Below are 22,515 nucleotides of genomic sequence, written 5' to 3' on the forward strand. Positions count from 1 at the left end.
GATAATAAAACTTTGTGTTTCTATGACACTTTTCACAAGGACATTTAGAAACATATAAAGATTATTCCCCAAACCCTCTCTTCAGCTGGGTTAAGAGCAAGAATAATTTTCATATTTTATCATGAAAAACCAGAATAAGGAGAAGTGTCTCTACTCTGCCAGCTTTACCCAGCTCAGAAACCAAGTCCCACCCTTCTGAGATTAGAGACATCGTCTGTCAGACTCACTGCCTCTCCCCAGCCCCTCTTTGGTTCTCTACTTTGTATAAACCGATGTTCTTGGCTCCTTATTTAATCTTAAAATCAGTGTTGGGTGAATCAGTCAGAATATTTGGACATTCTGTTCAGAAAACATTGTAAATTGATCAAGATTTGCTTGTCCTGCAAAACTCTCCTGGCATTCTTAATAGCAGTCTTCTGTCCTCAGATGACTTGATGAAATGTAGAGTTTGTGTGAGGAGATGACATGGACAATTTCCCCATTGCCCTGAAAGAGACACACCCTGTTACGCCACTTTGCCTTCATCCATGCTGTCCTCTCTTCCCGGCATGCCTTTCTTCCCTGCCTGCATCCACCTTCAATGTTCTTATGTGCCTTCTAAAATTAAGTTTGACTACTATCATCCCCCTCATCAAGGCTTCACCGCATTCTTCATTTCTCCTTCTTAACAAAGCACCAATTTTGTTCAAGTCTCACTCACTCCTCTCCCACAAGATGCGTGTCTGGTGAAAGGTGTTGATCTTAGTCCCATCTGCATGAAAGGACTAATCAACATAAGCAAAATCTCAGTTCCTTTGCCAGGGATTGGCTAAAGAATTGCCATACGGTCTTGGCCAGTCAGACAGGAGGGAAAGCATGTGAAGGGCTCTCAGTCCTCATTAGTAAGATGGGGACCAAGAAAGAGATGGTCAGCCCTCTTCCCCTAGTTATACCATGTCTGACTGTGGCCTTAGGGTGGCTGCCTTCCTCTCAGCAGCAAGCCAAGTAGGCCAGCTGGCTTCTTAGTAACACTCCATGGTCACTTAACTCTGAAAGTCTCAGTTTCCTCTTTTTCAAAATGAGGAAGTTGACCTCATTTATCTGTAGCTTCCTTTTAACTTTAGAATACCACACATGCCTCTAAAAGATGATGGGGGAGGAGATATGGAGGAAGATCTAGGAAGTGAAGAAGGCCAGTTAATTTCATTTGTAGCTGTAACCATCTGCTGCTGTTAACATGAGCAAGAAGCTTTTTGCATTTTATGATTGGGTGATCTCAACTTTCCAGTTTAAGAAACAAGTACTAATCTTGGTTTAACCACTAAGATATCCTCACATTTCCCCATTCCCCAAAGTGAATCTATTAATATCCCTTTATCTTGTTTGGTAAACATAATGTTTTTTACTAACATTAAATGAAAAGCGTAGTAGAATTCAAGTTTAGGAACCAAAAAGATTTTTTCCCCTTAATTTCAAGTTAAACCATTTTATTCTCCTTCTGTAATTGTTCCAAAACCACCCAAGAAGACCTAAAGAATTTGTAAATGGAGAAGAAGTATGGAAAAAAATTTTTTTTAATGCAGGATTACATTGCTTAAGGTTAGTAGATCTTAGCTTGCTTTGAAATGTTGAGACTTAAGTTGAAGCACCATCTAGTGGCTCTCAATTGTGTTCCGCTAAAAGTTGTTCCCAGTCTCCCTGTATTTAGGACCACGGTTAATTTGTTGGGCATGTATATCATTGACCCTTGAACAGCAAGTTGAAAGTGCACAGATCTACTTATATGTGGATTTCTTCCACTTCTGCATCCCGTGAGACAGCAAAACCAACCTCTCTACTTCCTCCTCCTCTTCAGTCTACTCAATGTGAAGACAACAAGGATGAAGACCTTTATGATGATTTACTTCTGCTTAACAAATAGTACATATATTTTCTCTTCCTTATGATTTTCTTAATATTTTCTTTTCTCTAGCTTTCTTTATTGTAAGAATACAGTAAACAATACATATAATATACAAACTATATGTTAATCACTGTTTATGTTATCAGTAAGGCTTCTGGTCAACAGTAGGCTATTAGTAGTTATGTTTGGGGGGAGTCAAAAGTTATATGCAAGTTTTCCACAGCATGGGGAGTTAGCACTCTTAACCCCCATGTTGTTCAAAGGTCAGCTCTATATGAACACATATGAGTGTTCAGAAAAAAAAAATGGAGTTTTTTTATCTTTATATAGGAGTGGGAGGATGGGGGTAGTAGCTGTAGCTTTTTACTGTTTCAATCTAATCATGGCAGTGAGAATGGGATAAAGAAATAACATGAATTCACATAAATCTCTTCTAGAAACAATAAAGTTCATCCAGTGGAAAAAAGAATTAATACAAATTTAATACAAATAAAATTTCATAGATTTCAGTTCTCGTGTTTCTCCTATTCACATTATCTCTAAAAGCCCATAACAGTATCTTTATCTTCCTTCTGAATCCCATAATGTAGACATGTTCTCACACATCTAGGGATTGGCTATGAGATCATTTTTATGTACCTCCAAGTTCTCAAGCCCCTTCCCACAACAAGCCCAGAGCATCCCTTGCGTTTATATAACCAACAATTTTTCTTGAACTGTCATAGAGATAACACTCATACCTATGATTCCTATCTTCTGAAGTTGCATCTTTTCATTACCTCTATGGGCAGAATGAAAATAGACCATAACAATTGCACATGAGTAGGAACATCTGTTTCATTGTCACTAGGGGAAGAACAAAACTTGGACATGAAAATGGATATGAGTAGAAAATAACTTGTAGCAAGATTGACACAAACCTTCAGATTAACAAACTAGGTATTTGTATCAATTAGGATTAAGTTTAGCTACGTGTAGAATAAAACCAAAAATAACACTGGCATGAACAAAATTTTATTCACTCACACAAAAGAAGTCAATGAATAGGTGGTTGAGGGTTTATAGGGAAACTTCATAGTCATCAAGCCCAGGATCCTTCTTCCATCTTTCTTTTCTTCTATCCTACTGAGTGGCTTCTATCCTAAACATCATCCATGGCCCAAGTTGACTGCTGGACCATCACTCATCTCACCAATGTTGCAGTCCAGGAGACAAGGAGGAGAAGCAAAAGAAGACCCTTCCTTCTTCTTTAAAGAGCTTTTCTGAAAATATTACACAAGATTTGTATTTATAGCTCATTTTCCAGAGCTTATGGCAGCAGGCATACTCAGCAAAGGAAACTGAGAAATGCCTTCTAGCTAAGTACATTCCAATAATAAATTAAATTGGAGTTATGCTATTAATCAATGTGTCAATTACCTAAGACACCAGGAATGCTGTATAACAACCATAAAACCTCTGCGGCAACAATTGCTTGTATGCCTGGGATCAAGTGGAGGTCAGGTCTTCTCATCTTGACTGAGCTTCCTCATATGTTTAGGGGATGGCTGACTTTTGCATCTTCTAGTTGGCCTCAACAGAGAGGTAGGGATGGGACTGAGGGGACACAGCTCTGCTCTACATGGTTCTCATCCTCCATCTGGATGGGCCAGGCATGTTCTCACGGAGTAATGAGTAGAACAGAAGTTCTTGAGACCTGTGCTCAAAACAGATACACTAACACTTCCACCTCATTTAATTGGCCGAAGAAAACTGCATAGGATGGATAAATATGTACTATCTGTATGGAAAGAACTCTAAAGTCAACTGAAAAATTACATGGATAGAGGGAGAGGTGAAGATTCAGAGTCATGGATATATTCATCTGCCACAAGGAGAAAGGGGAGGATGGGCAATGGACCAATGATATGGCTTGGCTGTGTCCTTACCCAAATTTCATCTTGAATTATAGCTCCCATAATTCCCGTGTGTTATGGAAATCAATTCCATATTGTAGCTCCCATAATCAATTCCATAATCAATGGAAATCAATTCCAGTTGTAGCTCCCATATGGAAGGGACCTGGTAAGAGGTAATTGGATCATGGGAGCAGGTCTTTCCCATGCTGTTCTCATGGTAGTGAATAAGTGTCATGAGATCTGATGGTTTTATAAGCGGGAATTCTTTGCACACACTCTCTCTTTGCCTGTCGCCATGTAAGGCATAGCTTTACTCCTCCTTGCCTTCCACCATGATTATGAGGCCTCCCCAGCCATGTGGAACTGTGAGTCAATTAAACCTTTACCTTTATAAATTACCCAGTCTTGGATATGACTTTATTAGCAGCATGAGAACAGACTAATACAACCAGGTAACAAGCAATCCCTGCCACAGTATTTTTTTAGTCTGTTATAAAATTGTATTAATGGACTGATTCCCATTCTATGCCCTGTCTTAAACATAAGGGAATTATAATAAAAAAGAAAAGCACACAAGAGCTTACATCATATTATATATAGTATATATATAATTTACTAATTTAGTTATTTTTTACTTATGTTCAATTACAAAAAGGGTAAGTGTTAATCTTAGTATTTGTTCTATTCTTTATCATGGGCAGAGACTGGGCTAGATGTTGCAGTGAACCTGATTCCTTTTCTTCCAAGGCAGCTAGAATACATTTTCCAATCTCTGTGGATGTTAATATAGCTATGCTACTAAGAACTAACCAATGGAATGTGAGCAGAAGTGATTACTACTCCAGGCCTGGCCCATAAACACCTCCCACATAACATCCTCTATTCTCTCTCCCTGTTTCCTATTCACCAGCTGAACTAGAAAATATTGTGAGAAGGGCAGAGCCATAAGATAAAATGACAGCTTAAAGCAACATCTCTCTTCTCTGCCCTGCCTCAGCCCCACCAACTGCACTAGAGTGTGATGTGAGCAAGAATTAAATTTTTGTGGTGTGAATACACTGAGATGTAGGGCCTGTTTGTTTCAGCAATTAAATAACCATACGCATATAATATCATCCAATGTATGCATTCATTTTTTCCCTTAGGGCTTTGCTAAAAATAAAAGTAATAGGCCAAATCACCAGTTTGTTTTCATGCTGCTGATAAAGACATACCCAAAACTTGGAACAAAAAGAGGTTTAATTGGACTTACAGTTCCACATGGCTGGGGAGGCCCCAGAATCATGGGGGTAGGTGAAAGTCACTTCTTACATGGTGGCAGCAAGAGAAAATGAGGAAGAAGCAAAAGCAGAAACCCCTGATAAACCTATCAGATCTTGAGATAAACCTATCACTATCATGAGAATAGCACGGGAAAGACCAGCCCTCATGATTCAATTACCTTCCTCTGGGTCCCTCCCACAACATGTGAGAATTCTGGGAGATACAATTCAAGTTGAGATTTTGGTGGGGACACAGGCAAAACATATCAACCTGCTACTTTAAATAAGAAATGTCTTCTTTTAAATAAAAAATCACTTTTTACTATAGGATTACCATCTGTATCAAGTGAATATAGGATCTCAGTTTACAGTGGCCCTAGAAGATATAAGGATTTCACCAATGTCTTACTCTTACCATCATTAATCCATCCAACGGCTACAACCTAGAGTGTAAACAAGAAAGGGAATTGAGACATTAGAACTCTAAAAGGTAAGGGGAACTTCAGAGTCATCTTCAATGACACTGACATTTCCTTAGTTGAGATCAACTTACAATTTCTGCTAAAATGCAAATACTGCTAAAAATGACTCAGCCATTTACTCAATAATCAGTCCAAACATGCAATACTACTGCCCCACTAATTGCTAGCAAGCAAGTAATGGATTGCAGACAGTGTTTGCAGGGGCTCCTGCCATTGCAGCATTGATTAGCAATTTGGATGTGCAGAGGAGCCAGGAAGCTTCGAGGAAAGCACCATTTAAAGAACCCAAAGGGTGTAGAAAAACTGCCCAGCATTATTATTTGCCTTTTGCTGAGCTATCTTCCTCTTTATTTTGAAAAGCAGTTGTTTCACATTTGCAAATAAAAATTTACCAAGGAAAATGGGAAAGTAGATAAAGTATCCTAGGCATTTATGATGGCAGGCACAAAGCTTTTGCATGTGTACTTACACTGTATGCTAAGAGTCTGAAACAGGTCTTGGTAACTGTATTAGTCCATCTTCACACTGCTGTAAAGAATTCCCCGAGACCAGGTAATTTATGAAGAAAAGACTTTTAACTGACTCACAGTTCCACACGGCTTAGGAGGCCTCAAGAAACTTACAATCATGGCAGAAGGTGAAGGGGAAGCAAGGCATGTCTTACATGGCAGCAGACTGGAGAGTGAGCAGGGGAAACTGCCACTTATAAAACCATCAGCTCTTGTGAGAACTCTCTAACTATCACAAGAACATTATGGGGGAAACTGCCCCCATGATCCAATCACCTACACCAAGTCCCTCCCTCATCACGTGGGGATTACAATTTGAGATGAAATTTGGGTGGGGACACAGCACCAAACCATATTACTAACTATCACCTCGAGTCACAAAAGAAGTTAAGCTAGACTTTGAATCTGAAGTCTTATTGCAAATGGCTACTTTTTTTGTGATGTCTTATCAAATATAAATTGACATCCAGCTCTTTCAATTTTCATTCTTTAGGAAAAAAAACCCATAAAATATATAATTAAACAGGAATGAACACAAGTCCTTTATAGAGAAATTTGAAAGTAAACACTTGAGAAGCCCCAGAAACTTTCTCCCACCAAATTCTCAAGATGTGGGCTAGGCCACTTCTCTCCTAGACTAAACCCACAATGAAGCACTTTCACAATGAAGTTCTTGCCCCAGTGCTGCAGGCACATCTGCCTGGGCTCTCAGTTGTTAATGATGCCTTCACATTAAAGAAGGGGCTGGAGGGAGAATACAACGTACCAAAAAAGTGTCAAGCTTTTCCCAGTACATTGTAAACTCAAAATGTTACAAGGATGCTTTTTTTTTTCTACTGTGTCATGCTTTTCAGTCTTCAGTTCCTACCTGACATGATTTATCCTCTGGAAGAAAACAAATCCTGTGGTGACCAGAATGACCACAAAAAGAGAGTTTCACATAAAGAATGATTAGTAAGGACAACGCTGGAGATCCTGAGGTTCTGAGACCTTTAAATACAGACAGGGGTAAAAAATCATTTCAAGCATTCTTCTAATTACAAATTAGAGTCAATCATTTTAAAGAACATTTTAAAATATTCTTAAGAGTTCACAGACTGTCATAATCATAAAACCTTCTAAATTACAACTCACATGTTACTAATATATCATTCTTTCATGACAGAGTTTAGGAACCATGTTTGTGTTTTGTACATCGTAGGTTTCTGACAAGTATTTTCTGAACAAATAAATGCACACTACGCATTGCTAATACTTTCCAATTTTAAAAGAAAAGCAATATGTCAAGCTTTCCCCAGTATATTCCAACTTCCCATGCAAATATTAGTGTTTGAAAGAACATTACTCTTAATATTTGGGGTTTGATCTGATAACACTTTCCACACAGTGAAGTGATTTTCTTACTAAGTTGATGTAACCTCTTTAGCAAGGTGTTTTATGTCTTCCTATTTTCATTTTTATTTACCTGTGAAATGGCCCCAGGAATTATTGAAAAGATAAGTCAAACTAATTAGGAACATCATTCTTTTTTTATTTTTATTTTTTGAGATGGAGTCTTGCATTTTCTCTCAGGCTCTAGTGCAGTGGCGCGATCTCGGCTCACTGCAACATCCACCTCCTGGGTTCAAGTGATTCTTCTACCTCAGCCTCCGGAGTAGCTGGGATTACAGGCATGCACCACCGTGCCTGGCTAATTTTTGTATTTTTAGGAGAGATGGGGTTTCGTCATGTTGGCCAGCCTGGTCTCAAACTCCTGACCTCAGGTGATCTGCCCACCTCAGCCTCCCAAAGTGCTGGGATTACTGGTGTGAGCCACCATGCTCAGCCAGAAGCATAATTCTGAAGTCTCTTATCCTATGAAATTGACCACCTAGGCAGGGTGTGGTGGCTCACACCTGTAATCCCAGCACTTTGGGAGGCCAAGGTGGGTGGATCACCTGAGGTCAGGAATTCGAGACCAGCGTGACCAACATGGTGAAACCACATCTCTACTAAAATACAAAAATTAGCCGGGTGTGGTGGCATGGGCCTATAATCTCAGCTACTCGGGAGGCTGAGGCAGGAGAATCTCTTGAACCCAGGAGGCAGAGGTTGCAGTGAGCCAAGATCGCACCACTGCACTCCCGCCTGGGTGACAGAGTGAGACTCTGTCTCAAAAAAAAAAAAAAAAAAAAAAAAAAAGAAAAGAAAAGTAAAAAAGAAAAAAAGAAATTGGCCACCTAAAGAATGTGTGAACTCTAAATACAAGTCTGACTCCTGGCTCCAAGAGGTCATTCTATCCCGTTAAATAACCTACTCAAAACACTAAGCTAGAAAAATGTCAGACAATCCTAGGCATTGTGAGGAAATAAGAAAATGATATGGTTACAGTCCTCAAAATATCTCATAATCCAACTGGAGAAGTCAGACTCATACAAATGAAAAGACAACTTATATAAAAGAAAAATAAAAGCTCAAGACCCCAATTCGCTGTGCCAAATGGGAAAAATTAAGCTGAAAGCTGAGTCATGCAAGCAACTGCCTTTCTTTTATTCCTAAGCAGATAGCTACAGATAAAACGTAAACTCTGTGTTCACCTTATCATAATTGACTATTCCCCTACTTGCTCCTTTTCTCTTGCAACTTGTGAATTACCACACCCTTCCTCTTTCCCCTCCAGCGCACTTTTACCCTTTAAATATTGAAGCCTTCAAAGTCATCTTTGGAGAAAGGCACAGATCACTGACTGTTCTCAGATTCTGTGGTGTTTTTTTGTTTTGTTTTGATCTGTGCAAATTGTCCTAAACCTTGGCAAAATGAACTTCTAAATTAATTGAGACCTGTCTCTGATACTTTTTAGTTAAATGTACAAGAGAGAAAACAGTGCTGGATGAACATTACAGATTATAAATCATCTAAGGAATTCAGAACGTTTAATCAACTCTAACACGGAGGTCAGGGAGAAGCAGGACTTGAACTGGACCTTGCTGGTCTGCAGGATTGAATAGGTTAAAAGAAAGACTTTTCAAGATAAAGAAATAATTTGAGAAAAGTTTTAAAGATGAGTTCACCTAAGTCATATTTGGAGCATAGAATGGACTATGTAGAGATGAATCTGCAATGATTTGATCCTAATTCTGCAGTGACTTGTATGTGTCAGCAACTGTGCCAGACTTTAGGAATACAAAAATAAAAGAAGTAGTTCCAACTCTCAAGGACCTTACGCTGTGCTGAGAGTCACAGAAGTAAGTGGTTGTAATATGATAAGAAATATGTATGTATTTGGTCTTTGTCCCCCAGTTCCTGGCACACTTCCAAGGATTTTTCCTAAACTTCTTGGAAGTTCCACAGTGATCCATCTTTTGTATGCTAATGAGATGAGTGGTGGCTGGGAGCCCGAAGACAGCTTCAGGATGGGGCTGGTAATTAGAAAGACCAAGACATGGTTAGAGGGTTGAAACTTTCAGCCCCATACCACCACTCTCCCCTTCCACTGACCTCCTGGGAGGGGAGAGGGGCTAGAGATTAAGCTAATAACCAATGCCCAATAATTTAATCAATCATATCTATGTAATAGAGCCTCCACAAAAACTCTACATGACAGAGTCTGGAGAGCTTCTGGGTTGGGAGATTTTCTGAGCTGGTGAACACACTGAGGGGCTGGGAGCTTGGCACTCCCAGAGACATCACGGAAGCTGCTTCCTCCATACCTTGCCCTATGCATCTCTTTTTTTTTTTTTTTGTCTGTTCCTGAGTTGGACACTTTATAATAAATTAGTAATAGTAAATAAAGTGCATTCCTGAGTGTGTAATTTAAAAATCTAAGCTGTTGGAACTTTAAAATATATGTTGAGCCTTAACGGAATGTGATTATGGGACCTGAGTTATGTAAGCAAGCAGCTATGACCTAGGCAGCCAAAATTTTTGTTTACCTGATTGTACATTAGCCTTTTTGCTTGCCTACACTGTTTTGTAAACTGGTGTAAATGATTAAAGGGTGCCAGGGAAGACCTCTTCCCTCTAAACTGTTGATCTTCATTATTGATTAATTTCCTTCTTTCTTCTCTCATAAAATGACTATCCCATTGCCTAACATGAAATGTTAACTGTACTCTTAAAATTGGAAAGGAAATGAAAACAAACTGTACAGAAAAGAAAACAAACTGTAACTTTAATTAATTAAATCATTATAACTCATAAACCAGCTTTGTATGTAAAAAAGGTATAATTCTACTGAATTTGTTTTCTGCCTATATAAGACCTTAAGTATGAAGTTTGAAGCACTGACCCCATTCCTTTAGAGTCTGTGTTACCCGAATGGCTGTTCTCAGACTTTTGCTTAAATAAACTCTTTTAAACTGGATTCTGATCCTTTTGATTATTTCAGGTTGACATGAGTTCTGTGAGCCATTCTAGCAAATTATTAAACCTGACAAGGAAATCATGAGAACTCTCTGAATTTATAGCCAGTTGATTAGAAGTTCAGGTGGCAATCTGGGACTTGTGACTGGTGTCTGAAGTGAGGGAGGTCTTATGAGACTAAGCCTTTAACCTGTGAGGTCTGTGCTAACTCCAGGTAGTTAGTGTCTGAATTGAATTGTAGGACACCTAGGTGGTGTCCAGAGAGTTGGAGAATTAGTTGGTGTGGGGAAAAAAACTCACACACATTTGGTGTCAGAAGCATTGTGAATGAAAACAGTGCCCAGCAGTCAATTACAGGGCTGTAGAGGTGCTCTGATAGAGGCATGCATGAAGCATTCTGTGAGCACAAAGGAGAAATAGCTAACCAAAATTCAAGGCAAGAGAATATCATCCCAGAGGATCAATGTCAAACTAAATCTTAAAACTTCGACAGGAATTGATCAAATGCAATGGAAGAAGAAAGTATAGGGAAAGAAGTGCCTGATAGAGAGGTAGAAATTGCATGTAAGGCTGGGCACAGTGCCTCACACCTGTAATTCCAGCACTTTGGGAGGCCCAGGCGGGTGGATCACCAGATTAGGAGATCAAGACCATCCTGGCTAACACGGTGAAACCCCGTCTCTACTAAAAAATACAAAAAAATTAGCCGGGCGTGGTGGCGGGCACCTGTAGTCCCAGCTACTCGGGAGGCTGAGGCAGGAGGATGGCATGAACCCGGGAGGTGGAGCTTGCAGTGAGCCGAGATTGAACCACTGCACTCTAGCCTGGGCGACAGAGTGAGACTCTGTCTCAAAAAACAAAGAGAAAAAAAAAAGAAAAAAAGAAATTGCAGGTAAAAGGGAACAGAAGAATACAAGCACTTAACACTTTTTTTTTTTTTGTCTCCTCTACTTTTTCTTTCTTTTTTTTTATTATTATACTTTAGGTTTTAGGGTACATGTGCACAATGTGCAGGTTTGTTACATATGTATCCATGTGCCGTGTTGGTTTGGTGCACCCATTAACTCGTCATTTAGCATTAGGTATATCTCCTAATGCTGTCCCTCCTCCCTCCCCCCAACCCACAACAGTCCCCGGAGTGTGGTGTTCCCCTTCCTGTGTCCATGAGTTCTCGTTGTTCAATTCCCACCTATGAATGAGAACATGCGGTGTTTGGTTTTTTGTCCTTGCGATAGTTTACTGAGAATGATGTTTTCCAGTTTCATCCATGTCCCTACAAAGGACATGAACTCATCATTTTTTATGGCTGCATAGTATTCCATGGTGTATATGTGCCACATTTTCTTAATCCAGTCTATCGTTGTTGGACATTTGGGTTGGTTCCAAGTCTTTGCTATTGTGAATAGTGCCACAACAAACATACGTGTGCATGTGTCTTTATAGCAGCATGATTTATAGTCCTTTGGGTATATACCCAGTAATGGGATGGCTGGGTCAAATGGTATTTCTAGTTCTAGATCCCTGAGGAATCGCCACACTGACTTCCACAATGGTTGAACTAGTTTACAGTCCCACCAACAGTGTAAAAGTGTTCCTATTTCTCCACATCCTCTCCAGCACCTGTTGTTTCCTGACTTTTTAATGATCACGATTCTAACTGGTGTGAGATGGTATCTCATTGTGGTTTTGATTTGCATTTCTTTGATGGCCAGTGATGATGAGCATTTTTTCATGTGTTTTTTGGCTGCATAAATGTCTTCTTTTGAGAAGTGTCTGTTCATGTCCTTTGCCCACTTTTTGATGGGGTTGTTTGTTTTTTTCTTGTAAATTTGTTTGAGTTCATTGTAAATTCTGGATATTAGCCCTTTGTCAGATGAGTAGGTTGCAAAAATTTTCTCCCATTCTGTAGGTTGCCTGTTCACTCTGATGGTAGTTTCTTTTGCTGACAAGCACTTAACACTTTTGAAGAGCTCAAAGAGGCCTACATGCATGGGGTACAGGATCATAAAATATATTATTAAAAAGCTAATAAAATATTTAAAATTAGTAAATATTATATAAAATTATATATTGTTAGATATTTAAAATTAATAATTATAATAAATATTACAAAGAAGCTAATTAAGTGAACAAAGAATGAAACATTTATATTTTATTTGGCACTTGGGAGATGCTTTTTGTCAGAGCATTTTCTGTGCAGGGAGACACAAATGAGTTAAGGAATAGATGTGAGGTGATATAGAAGAGACAGTAAGTGTAGGCTCCTCTTTTAAAAAAATTCTTGGATATGAGTAGAAGCCAAGAGTTAAATGTTTGAGGAAGTCATAATACCAAGTTTTTGGATATGGAAGAAAAATAGGCATGTTTTATGAGCAGCTTTAGGAAAATAATTTAAGGAACAAAAAAACTAAACAAAAGAGAGAGGAGAATGAAGAAAAGCTCCTAAGGAGATAAAGAGGAAAAAAGGTTTAGAATTTGGGTTGAATGTTGGCACTACAGAAAGGAAGATCAGGTAATACTGAAGATAAATGCACTGATCTATAGATAAGACGTATGAAGTAAGAGTCTAGACTTGATGGGAGATTGATCATGGAAAACACAGCTAATGAATACATGGTTTCCTTTTGGGGGTGATAAATATGTTCTAAAATTGATTGTAGCAATGGTCACACAAGCATTGAATTGCATGCTTTAAATGGGTGAAATGTATGGTATATAAATTAGATGTCAATAAAGCTGATGCAAAAAAGAAAAGAACAAACATGAAAGACATGAGGAATAATTAATATGATTATATTTAATATTAGTTGTAATAATTATCACAATAGCTAATTTTTATTAATACGATATATATAATAGCCAACATTTATTAATATAAGGAAATCTAGTGGCTAACATTTGCTGAGTGTCAATTATGTAGTAGTTATATTAATACAATTACATGTACAGCATGTTTTTATATATATGTAATTTTATTTAATTAACCCAATAATCCTATTAGGTGGATCCTATTATCCTCATTTAACAGATAAAGAAGCCATGAGACAGAGATATTAAATACTGTTCAAGTTCATATAGCTGGTGAACAAAAAGCTGTGTTATGTGAAAGGCTTTGACCCTAAACACCAGATTATCCTGCCCAAAACAATGTAAAGATGTGGACCTTATCTTTTCATCTTTGCATCACCAGCTTCAAACTTATAAATAGCATTCAATAAATATTTGGAGAATTAATTAATATATTGCTTTCAGATGATGAGACGGGGGAAGAATTACTTGTCTCTTACTCAAGGTAACAAAGTAATAACTACTACAAGAAATAAAATCAGGAAGAAAATAACTCATTCTGGGCTATCTACTGAACAAGGATTGTTAAAACTATATAAAACTCTTGATACTTCATATCAAGAATTAATCTCAAAGTAAGAGCCTATAGATCACTAAGTTAACAAAATCTATTTTTATGGCTGTTCCACTAAAAGATAGATTCTAGCGTTGTAATGCATTTCTCAGTTTTAGAGAATATTTTCAAGCTAGGAGCTCAAATTTTCTTACCTGCTGTTTGGTTATTCATTATTTTCTATGGAAGAAAAAGCTGAGCATCAAGTTTACTCTTCTACAAGAAACAGGCGTTTACCTGAGTTCAACTTTATGGACAGACTCTTGTTGCCAGTCAAATGGGAGACATGGCAGGTCATGGTAGACATGTGGCCCTCCCAGTGGCATGTACTCCTAACAGTCACTGTGCCATTGCTCCAGTATTCTTGCTTAGTGGGGCAAGAATAGATCCCTCTGGGATCCAGGAGATCTGGGCAGCTGGCTTCCCTGCAACTGCCTTGCATACTGCAGTCCTGTTCCTGCTTTGAAACACGGTCACTTCAGGTGTAACTGCAGAGAGGAAACGGGGAAAAAATGGTTCAGTTTTCACATAAAGCATATGGAATTCAGAGAGACATTTGTTTCAGTCACAAATCTGGTGATGTGAAATACCTCAATATATGATGCTCCTTACCTAACACTTGGAGGTGATATCCATGATGGAAATTCCCATGAGGTGTTACCACTAAGCATCTGTAATACCCATCATGAGTGATGGCCACTGGACGAATCTGAAGGTCCGAATTCTGATCAGGTCTAGAGACCCAAGTTATTCTCTAATCAGTACAGTTGGTTTCCTTGGTCTCATTTGTTTCTTTCTTGTAGGCTTTTGTGCAGGAAGGCTGGCCTCTCAGGATTATTTCCTATGTTATTATGATCAAATTTCTTAATGCGATAGGAGGGCAACAAAGCACAGCATTTGTATCCATCAGTACAGGCTGTGAAATGTTACCCGGACACACACACAAAGGTTAACAATATGGAAAACCTTGATAAGGAACTTCATGTGTTATGTTTATCCACCGTATATTACATGAAGTTCTATTAGAACATAAATTTGCTCATCTTATTCCAGAAATATTAGACTTAGGTAAGAAAATAGCATTCACAGGCCGGGCGCGGTGGCTCACGCTTGTAATCCCAGCACTTTGGGAGGCCGAGGCGGGCGGATCACGAGGTCAGGAGATCGAGACCACGGTGAAACCCCGTCTCTACTAAAAAAATACAAAAAAAAAAAAAAAAAAAAATTAGCCGGGCGTGGTGGCGGGCGCCTGTAGTCCCAGCTATTCGGAGAGGCTGAGGCAGGAGAATGGCGGGAACCCGGGAGGCGGAGCTTGCAGTGAGCCGAGACTGCGCCACTGCACTCCAGCCTGGGTGACAGAGCGAGACTCTGTCTCAAAAAAAAAAAAAAAAAAAAGACAATAGCATTCACAAAATATAAATAATATATTGAACCCAATCTAAAGATTAACAAACGTTCTCCAGTATTATGTATTATTAGAAAATCAATATACATAACATTGTATTCTGAACCACAATAAAGTATTCTGATTTTAATTCAGGATTTTTAATATCTAGAAACAGAAAAGAAAACAGAATTATAATTTAAACAACAAAGGCAATGTTCTAAAGGTAATCTTTAGGTGGTAGAGACTACTGTATTTATCATACAATTCATGTGCCTTGGAAAAGAAAATGGAATAACTAGTAATGTGATTGTCTCCTCCTTTGTTTTGGTGAGCACAAGAAAAATCAGTAACATCAAAGTTAAATACCTGTCTCTAAGGTTGTTATTTTAGACAAACATAAATGTGGAAAGTTTATGGTTCTTTCATTAAAGGTAACTAATATGGCATTCAAGTGGAGCTAGCTGGACATGTTTTATTTAGACAATTACATGTTTTATTTAGAGAATTACAGAGTCAGTGAGATCCATAGATCTTTAAAAAATCTACAGTTTTGCCAATTGAGCCATCTCATGTAAGTAAAAAAAAATGCCTAGTGATAAGATGTTTAGAAATATTTATTTCTAGTTTAAAAAGTAGTGTGGCATATAATTTTTAAAAAGTTTTATTTTCCTTTGGACATTTATCATGAAAAAGTTTTATTGCAAATTTGTGACATTATCAAACATAGCCTTTGGATATTTTCCTTCCTTCCTGTTTAGTCACACATAACTGAACCCCAGAGAGTTCAATGGTAAACTTTGCTCATAGATTTTATTTCTGTATATTCAATCCAATTATCAGGTGTAAATGTAAAAGTTGACTCCTTTCTGTCCATCTTTTAAAGTAAAAATTAAGCCTTGCATCCTACAAGCATCTTCCAACATAGATTCTCTCGCATCTCATAAGCCAACACAATGTTTCTACAACTGATCAGGGTTTACTAAGAGGTACTTATTCTGCCGAAGTATCTGTCACTACTCACCTGTAACAAAGGTGAGAGTCAGAGATCTCATCACTATAGCATAAGCAGAATCAGTTGCAGAGGGGCAAACCTTTATGTGGATGAAGTTTGTTTTTGCTACACCCTACAATTAATATCTCTCCTCTCCTGTTTTGGTGTCACCTGTCTCTTATGTGGTACTTTAACCCTTATATTTCACAGTCAAATAATGATCACATAACCAGATGCAGAAAGAAGTAGGACCTTAACACAGACCTGAAAGGTCATTAAATCCATGCTCCTTCCAGCACTCCACCTTAGCAAAGGTTCAGAGGTAAGCAAGAACATGGCTTGTTTGGAGAACTAGAGACTGGGACATTCAGGGTCCCTCATACCACAGCACTCAGATCAACATGTTCTTCAAGTGGTCACAAGGCTGGCCTCCAGCCAGGCCATCAGCTAATGATTCTACCAAAGTTCAACTTTCCATCCCTCAGTGCTGGCCACTACTAAGGAAGCATATTACCTTCTGCAGAAATTGTTGAATAGTTCTGTGTCATCTGCTTTCCATCCATACATGAACTACTTGAAGCTAGAAAATATTTAGAGAAGAATAAATGAAATCAATTTTATGTACTCAGAGTGGAAGCAAGTGTTTCCCCACAAAGTCTTACTCAACATGAAGACAATTAGTTAACCATAACTAAAATTATACAAAAATCATTGTAAAACAGAAATGAGAAGTTATGCCATCATTAGAGGAAAAAATATGTTAACATCTTAAAAATTATACTTATAAGCAATTAATAATGATTTCTCATTCATTAGATGCTTTGTTTAGTCAACTAGTTTGTATCAGGTAACCATGCCTCCACCTATTCCTCCTTCCCCAACCAAGGAGGTGGGTCCATGTGGGCATCTCACATGAGCTGGTCCAATTATACTCCTTTCTCCAAATGCTGGAGACAGCATCTTTAAATAAAATTTCTCTGCACATTTTTTTTTTCCTTTTTAACCTAACTCCTCTAAAAGAGTGAAAGAAATGAACACAAAACTGGAATAATTACTAACCAGGAAGTAGCTCTATAGACACCGTTGTTGCTACTCAAATGCACCTATCATGAGGTCATGGTAGGCACATTGTGGCCCTCCCAGTGGCATGAACTCCCAACAGTCACTGTGCCATTGCCCCAATATTCTTGCTCAGTGACACAGTCCCCCTTTGGGGTCCAGGAGATCTGTGCAGCTGGCTTTGCTGCAACTGTCTTTCACACCACAGTTCTATGCCTGCTTAGAAACAGGGTCACTTCAGGGGGAACTGCAGAGAGGTAAGGAAAAAGTGCTTCAATCTTAACATAAAGAATGTGAAATTTAGAGAGACATTTGTTTCAGTCCAAATCTGATGATGTGCAATACCGCAATATATGATGTTCCTTACCTAACACTTGGTATGGTTAGGATTAGGTATTTCAGTGATGGCCTAGGGGAATGACTGTTGCAGTAATTCTCAAAGCGTGGTTTTCAGATGGCTAGGGATAACCAAGACCCTTTCAGTGGACATCATCATGGGTGATATCCATGATGGAAATTCCCATCAGGTGTTACCATTATTCACCTGTAATACCCATAATGAGTGAGGACAATGGGATCAACCTGAAGGGAAAGATTCTAGTCAGGACTGGAGGCCTACGTTATACTCTTGTCATTGCAGTTTTTTTTGCATTGTCTCATTTCTCTCTCTCCTAAAGGCTTTGATGCAGGAAGAATTGTCTCTGATGAGTATTTCCCATGCTGTTACCATCACACTTGTCAATAGGATGGGATGGCAAAAGAGCATAGCCTTTGTATCCATCGGTAAAGACAGTGAAGTGCTAACTGGCACAATAAGAAAACGAAAATGATAAAAATTTCTACATGCCAATTTCTTCCATTGGTCTCATTTAAAGTCCCATAAAACCCTTCTTTTTCTTAATGAGTATTTTACCTACTCTGGATGTAAAAAATGGTTGGAGAGGAGAGAGGAGAGATATTTTTGTGTTCATTTCTTTCACTCTTTTAGAGGAGTTAGGTTAAAAAGGAAAAAACAAAACAAAACAAAAAACCGTGCAGAGAAATTTCATTTAAAGATGCTGTCTCCAGCATTTGGAGAAAGGAGTATAATTGGAACAGCTCATGTGAGATGCCCACATGGACCCATCTCCTTGGTTGGGGAAGGAGGAATAGGGGGAGGCATGGTTACCTCATACAAACTAGTTGACTAAACAAAGCATCTCATGAATGAGATATCATTATTAATTGCTTATAAGTATAATTTTTAAGATGTTAACATATTTTTTCCTCTAATGATGGCATAACTTCTAATTTCTGTTTTACAATGATTTTTGTATAATTTTAGTTATGGTTAACTAATTGTTTTCAGCTTGCAACTCAAACATTTGATATAAATGCATTTCCTCAGGATAATCACCATGATTTGGTGTGCAACAAAAATGTGTTAAATGTATTTCCAATTCCATCATGTAGAATACAGGCTTGAGATTTAATACATTAATAATTTTTATTGAATCATCAAAGACATTCTTAGGCAATGTGTATGTGTGTGCGTGAGTGAGTGAAGAATACAATGACTATTGGTACAGCTTGGTGCCTCTTATAGATTGAATTGTATATCCGAAAATTTATATGTTGAAGTCCTAACCCTCAGAGATGTGACCTTATTTGAAAATAAAACCGTTACAAATATAACTAGCTAAGATAAAGTCATACTTGAGTGGCATGAGCCCCTAATGCAATACAATTGGTGTTCTCATAAAAAGAGCAAATTGGACACAGATACGGACACGGGGAAAGCACTATGTAAAAATTGGAGGTATGCTGCCCAAGCCAGGAAATACCAGAAGCTAGGAGAAGGGCTTGAAACAGATCGTTTCATAGTGCCTTCAGAGGGAGAATTGTCCTGCCAACACCTTGATCTCGGAGTTTGCTTCTAGAACTGTGACACAATAAGTTTCCGTTGCCTCCACCTCTCACTTTATGGTTCTTTGTTACAACAGCTCTAGCAAACTAATACAGTGCTCTGCACTTTATTCATGCTAAGGCACCAGTAATTTTAAACAACAGTTCAATTGCACTATCAGTGAAAATATCAGTAGAAAGGCAAATAACATCATGTATATTATCATTATTATTATTATTGTAACTCATTTTTACCGAGGGGACCCACTGAAAGGGTCTTGGTTATCCCCAGCCATCTGAAAACCACACTTTGAGAACTGTTGCAATAGTTATTCCCCTAGCCCTTCACCAAAGAACCTATGACCATGTGTTTAGGTAACCGTAACTGGGGAAAAAGGAATACAAGGATCTTTTGAGGGTTATTTGAATACTAATCTGAATTGATCCTGATACCCAAGAACACAAAGAACATTAAGGGCCTCCTGTTGGAGTAGAAACATATCGGAGTCAGGTGATAAAAGAAATCCTGGGCCTGATTCATATCACAGTGGAACTTCAAAGTCCACAGACTTATCCAGTGGTGATTTTTCAGTTGCTGAATATTTAATTGGAATGAACATGCTTAGCAGCTTGCAGACCATCTTGTTGATTCTTTGATCTGTAAAGTAAGAGCTATTATAATAGGAAAGACCAAGAGAAATCCCCCAAGCCACTCACCTTGGCAAAGATAGTAAATAAATATTAATATTGAAGACCTAAGTATGAGTCTCCTCTCAGAGACTTAAAGTATACTAAAATAGTGGTCCCCATCATGTCTCCTACTTAATTTACCAGTTAGATCCCTGCAAAACACTGGATGGTGAATTATAGTAGATCAATGCAAAATTACCAAAGTATCAGCCCCAACTGCAGCTACTCTGCCAGATAGGCTATCTTTACTAGAGATACTCCAGTTGCAGTATGTGGTTATTGATCTGATAAATGCATTATTTTCAATATTCATCAGGAAGGAACATCAAAAATAAGTTTGTATTCCACAGGACAGTAGAGAGTATATAAATATGGTCTTGCCTTAATTTCTACTTTCATGTACAATGTAATCTAAAAAGATCTAGGCTATCTGGGCATTCTGCAAAGACCATCGTATTGGTCTACTATATTGATGACATCATATCACTTAGATCTTCTGAGCAAAAAGTGAGAGTTATTATGAATACCTTAGTTAATCACATGCATTCCAGAGGTGAGAAGTCAATTCTACAAAGATTCAGGGCTTGACACATTAGTGAAGTTTCTAGCAGCCCAGTGGTCTGGACCCTACTATATATCTCCTCTCGAAAAAAGGACAAATTATTTAACCTTACTTCCTACCACTGAGTAGCACAACACCTGGTTTTGGAGGCAGCCTGCTGCATATTTGCTATTACTGCTCTGACCATCTAATAGGATGCTAGTCCAAGTGTGCTCCAGGCCAAGAAAGGAATCTGTAACAGGTCCATGCCACAGTATACCAGCCCTGACAATAAGTTCATAAAATCTGGCAATCTGTGATACAAGAAGATTCTGTGATAAAGATGAAATGTGGAGCCTCAGACAAGTCCAGTAGGACAGTCATAGTGCAGGCCTAGGGTTCTGGGGGTAAATCTATGTCATCTGAAGCAGATAACTAGTTGCCTTTTAAAAAATAGCTCATGGCATGCTGCGGGACCCTGGTGAAAACTCAGCATCTAATCATGGGATATGAAATGATCAGGCTCCTAAAACAACCCATTATAAGCTGCATACTATGAGACCCACCAAATCATAAAGTAAAGTGGGCCCAGTAGCATTCCATTGTAAAACAGAAATGGCTACATTGGGGATCAGGCTCCAGGCGAGAACACCAGTCATTTGAGTGAACAAATGGTCCAGGCCCCCACTTCATATACCACTGTTATACTGTCATCTCTCCCTCAGCTCACATCTAAGCCCTCCCTGTGAGTTCCCTAGGACCAAAACCCAAAGCTTAGCTTATGGATGTGTTGCCTTAGTCTGTGATATAAGCCAAAAGTGGACTGTTGCGGCACTGTAGCCCCACTCTGTTCTGGCCCTGAAGGACAGTGATGATGAAAAATACTCAAGTAAGAAATGATTCAGTAATAAAAGAGATAAACTCATGAGCAGTGGCAAATGATTTGGCTTGTTTGTTCAGAGACCTGGAAGAGTCAAAATTGGAAGGTAGAGGACAAGAAGGTGTGGGGTAGAGGCATGTGGATGCATTCAGAAATTTCCAGCTTCATGGAGCACTGGCATAGCCTCTTGAAGTCACAACTAAGGTTTGGAAATGATATCTCATGAGGATGGGACACCACCCTTTAGGAGGGTGCTGTGTCCCTAGCTCCCCAGTTCATAGAATAAACTGGATCTGAGAGACAAGGAGTAGAAGTGGGGTAGTCTCACTCACCATCATTCTTTTTTTTTCTTTTTTTTTTTGAGACCGAGTCTCGCTCTGTTGTCCAGGCTGTAGTTCAGTGGCATGATCTCAGCTCACTGCAACCTCCACCTCCCTTCACCATCATTCTTATTGACTCATTTAGAGAATTTGTGCTTCCAAATCCCAGTAATTTTAGATTTGTGAGTCTAGGATCTTGAGTTTCATAGGGAAGATACTTCTACCAGGAGACACACTAAGAGTTCCTCTAAGCTATAGCTGTCCCCTAGTATACCAGTAGGCACAAAATGGAGTTGCCTTTTGGCAGGGGTAATTTAAGCCTGATCATCATGAGACAATAGTGCTACGGGATCTTTGGGATGTCACTTTGCCAGCTGGAAACCTTTGTGGCCAATGGCACCTTTGCCCAAATTTTGCTGTGATCCACTGGGTTCATTCTGCCCATTTGGCCTGGCAGGCAGAACTTGGCTGGTGCTATTGGCCTGGATCCCACATCTGCCAAGGACAAGCCAGGCACAGACCAATGAGGGATGTGTGAGTGAGCATGGGATCCGGCCAGTGCACACAGCCAGGCACACTACCTGCAGAGGAGCGGGCAGCTCCAAGTGCTGGCATGAGTGCCAGCTCCCTGCAAGGCTGCAGCTTGACAGGCATACCATAAAGAGCTTCTGGGGAATGTGGTGGTGCCCAGAAGCTTGGAGACACCAGGAACTGCAGAGCCCTAAAAGGGTGTCACAGCCCTGGCTCAGGGAACTCCTAGGTCTGGGCTCCCCAAAGGGCCACAGCTCTTCTCTCCTTCTCTCTTCTCTCCTTGTCACCCACAATGTGGCAAGCAAGGGGCGTGTTTCAGCCCTGTTTGTGTTACAGCTCTTTTAACCCTATCATTTGGCAGGTCCTGAGTTCTTGTCCTGTGACCAGGAAGAATGAGGTACGCAGACAAGTGGAGGGCGAGCAAGGTTAAGAGGAGCTTTATTGAGCGATAGAATAGC

At 39.1% G+C, this 22,515-nt stretch overlaps 1 protein-coding gene and 1 long non-coding RNA gene across 2 annotated transcripts in view; one reads left to right on the forward strand and one right to left on the reverse strand.

The window, feature by feature from the left end:
• LOC134735444 (uncharacterized) overlaps positions 1-7,346 on the forward strand; it is a 17,555-nt gene extending 10,209 nt beyond the window's left edge. The window contains exons 2-3 of the long non-coding RNA XR_010118559.1: positions 1,835-1,899; positions 6,888-7,346. This is a non-coding gene — a long non-coding RNA (uncharacterized lncRNA). The remainder of the gene's footprint in view (positions 1-1,834; positions 1,900-6,887) is intronic.
• CD200R1L (CD200 receptor 1 like) overlaps positions 6,898-22,515 on the reverse strand; it is a 26,096-nt gene continuing 10,478 nt past the window's right edge. Inside the window, 6 exon segments of the mRNA XM_063630498.1 lie at positions 6,898-6,967; positions 6,969-7,023; positions 14,012-14,147; positions 14,150-14,262; positions 14,387-14,699; positions 16,662-16,732. Of these exon segments, the coding sequence (XP_063486568.1) occupies positions 6,898-6,967; positions 6,969-7,023; positions 14,012-14,147; positions 14,150-14,262; positions 14,387-14,699; positions 16,662-16,732 (758 nt within the window).

The sequence above is a fragment of the Symphalangus syndactylus genome, chromosome 21 (genome assembly GCF_028878055.3).
Source record: "Symphalangus syndactylus isolate Jambi chromosome 21, NHGRI_mSymSyn1-v2.1_pri, whole genome shotgun sequence".
Classification (NCBI taxonomy): domain Eukaryota; kingdom Metazoa; phylum Chordata; class Mammalia; order Primates; family Hylobatidae; genus Symphalangus; species Symphalangus syndactylus.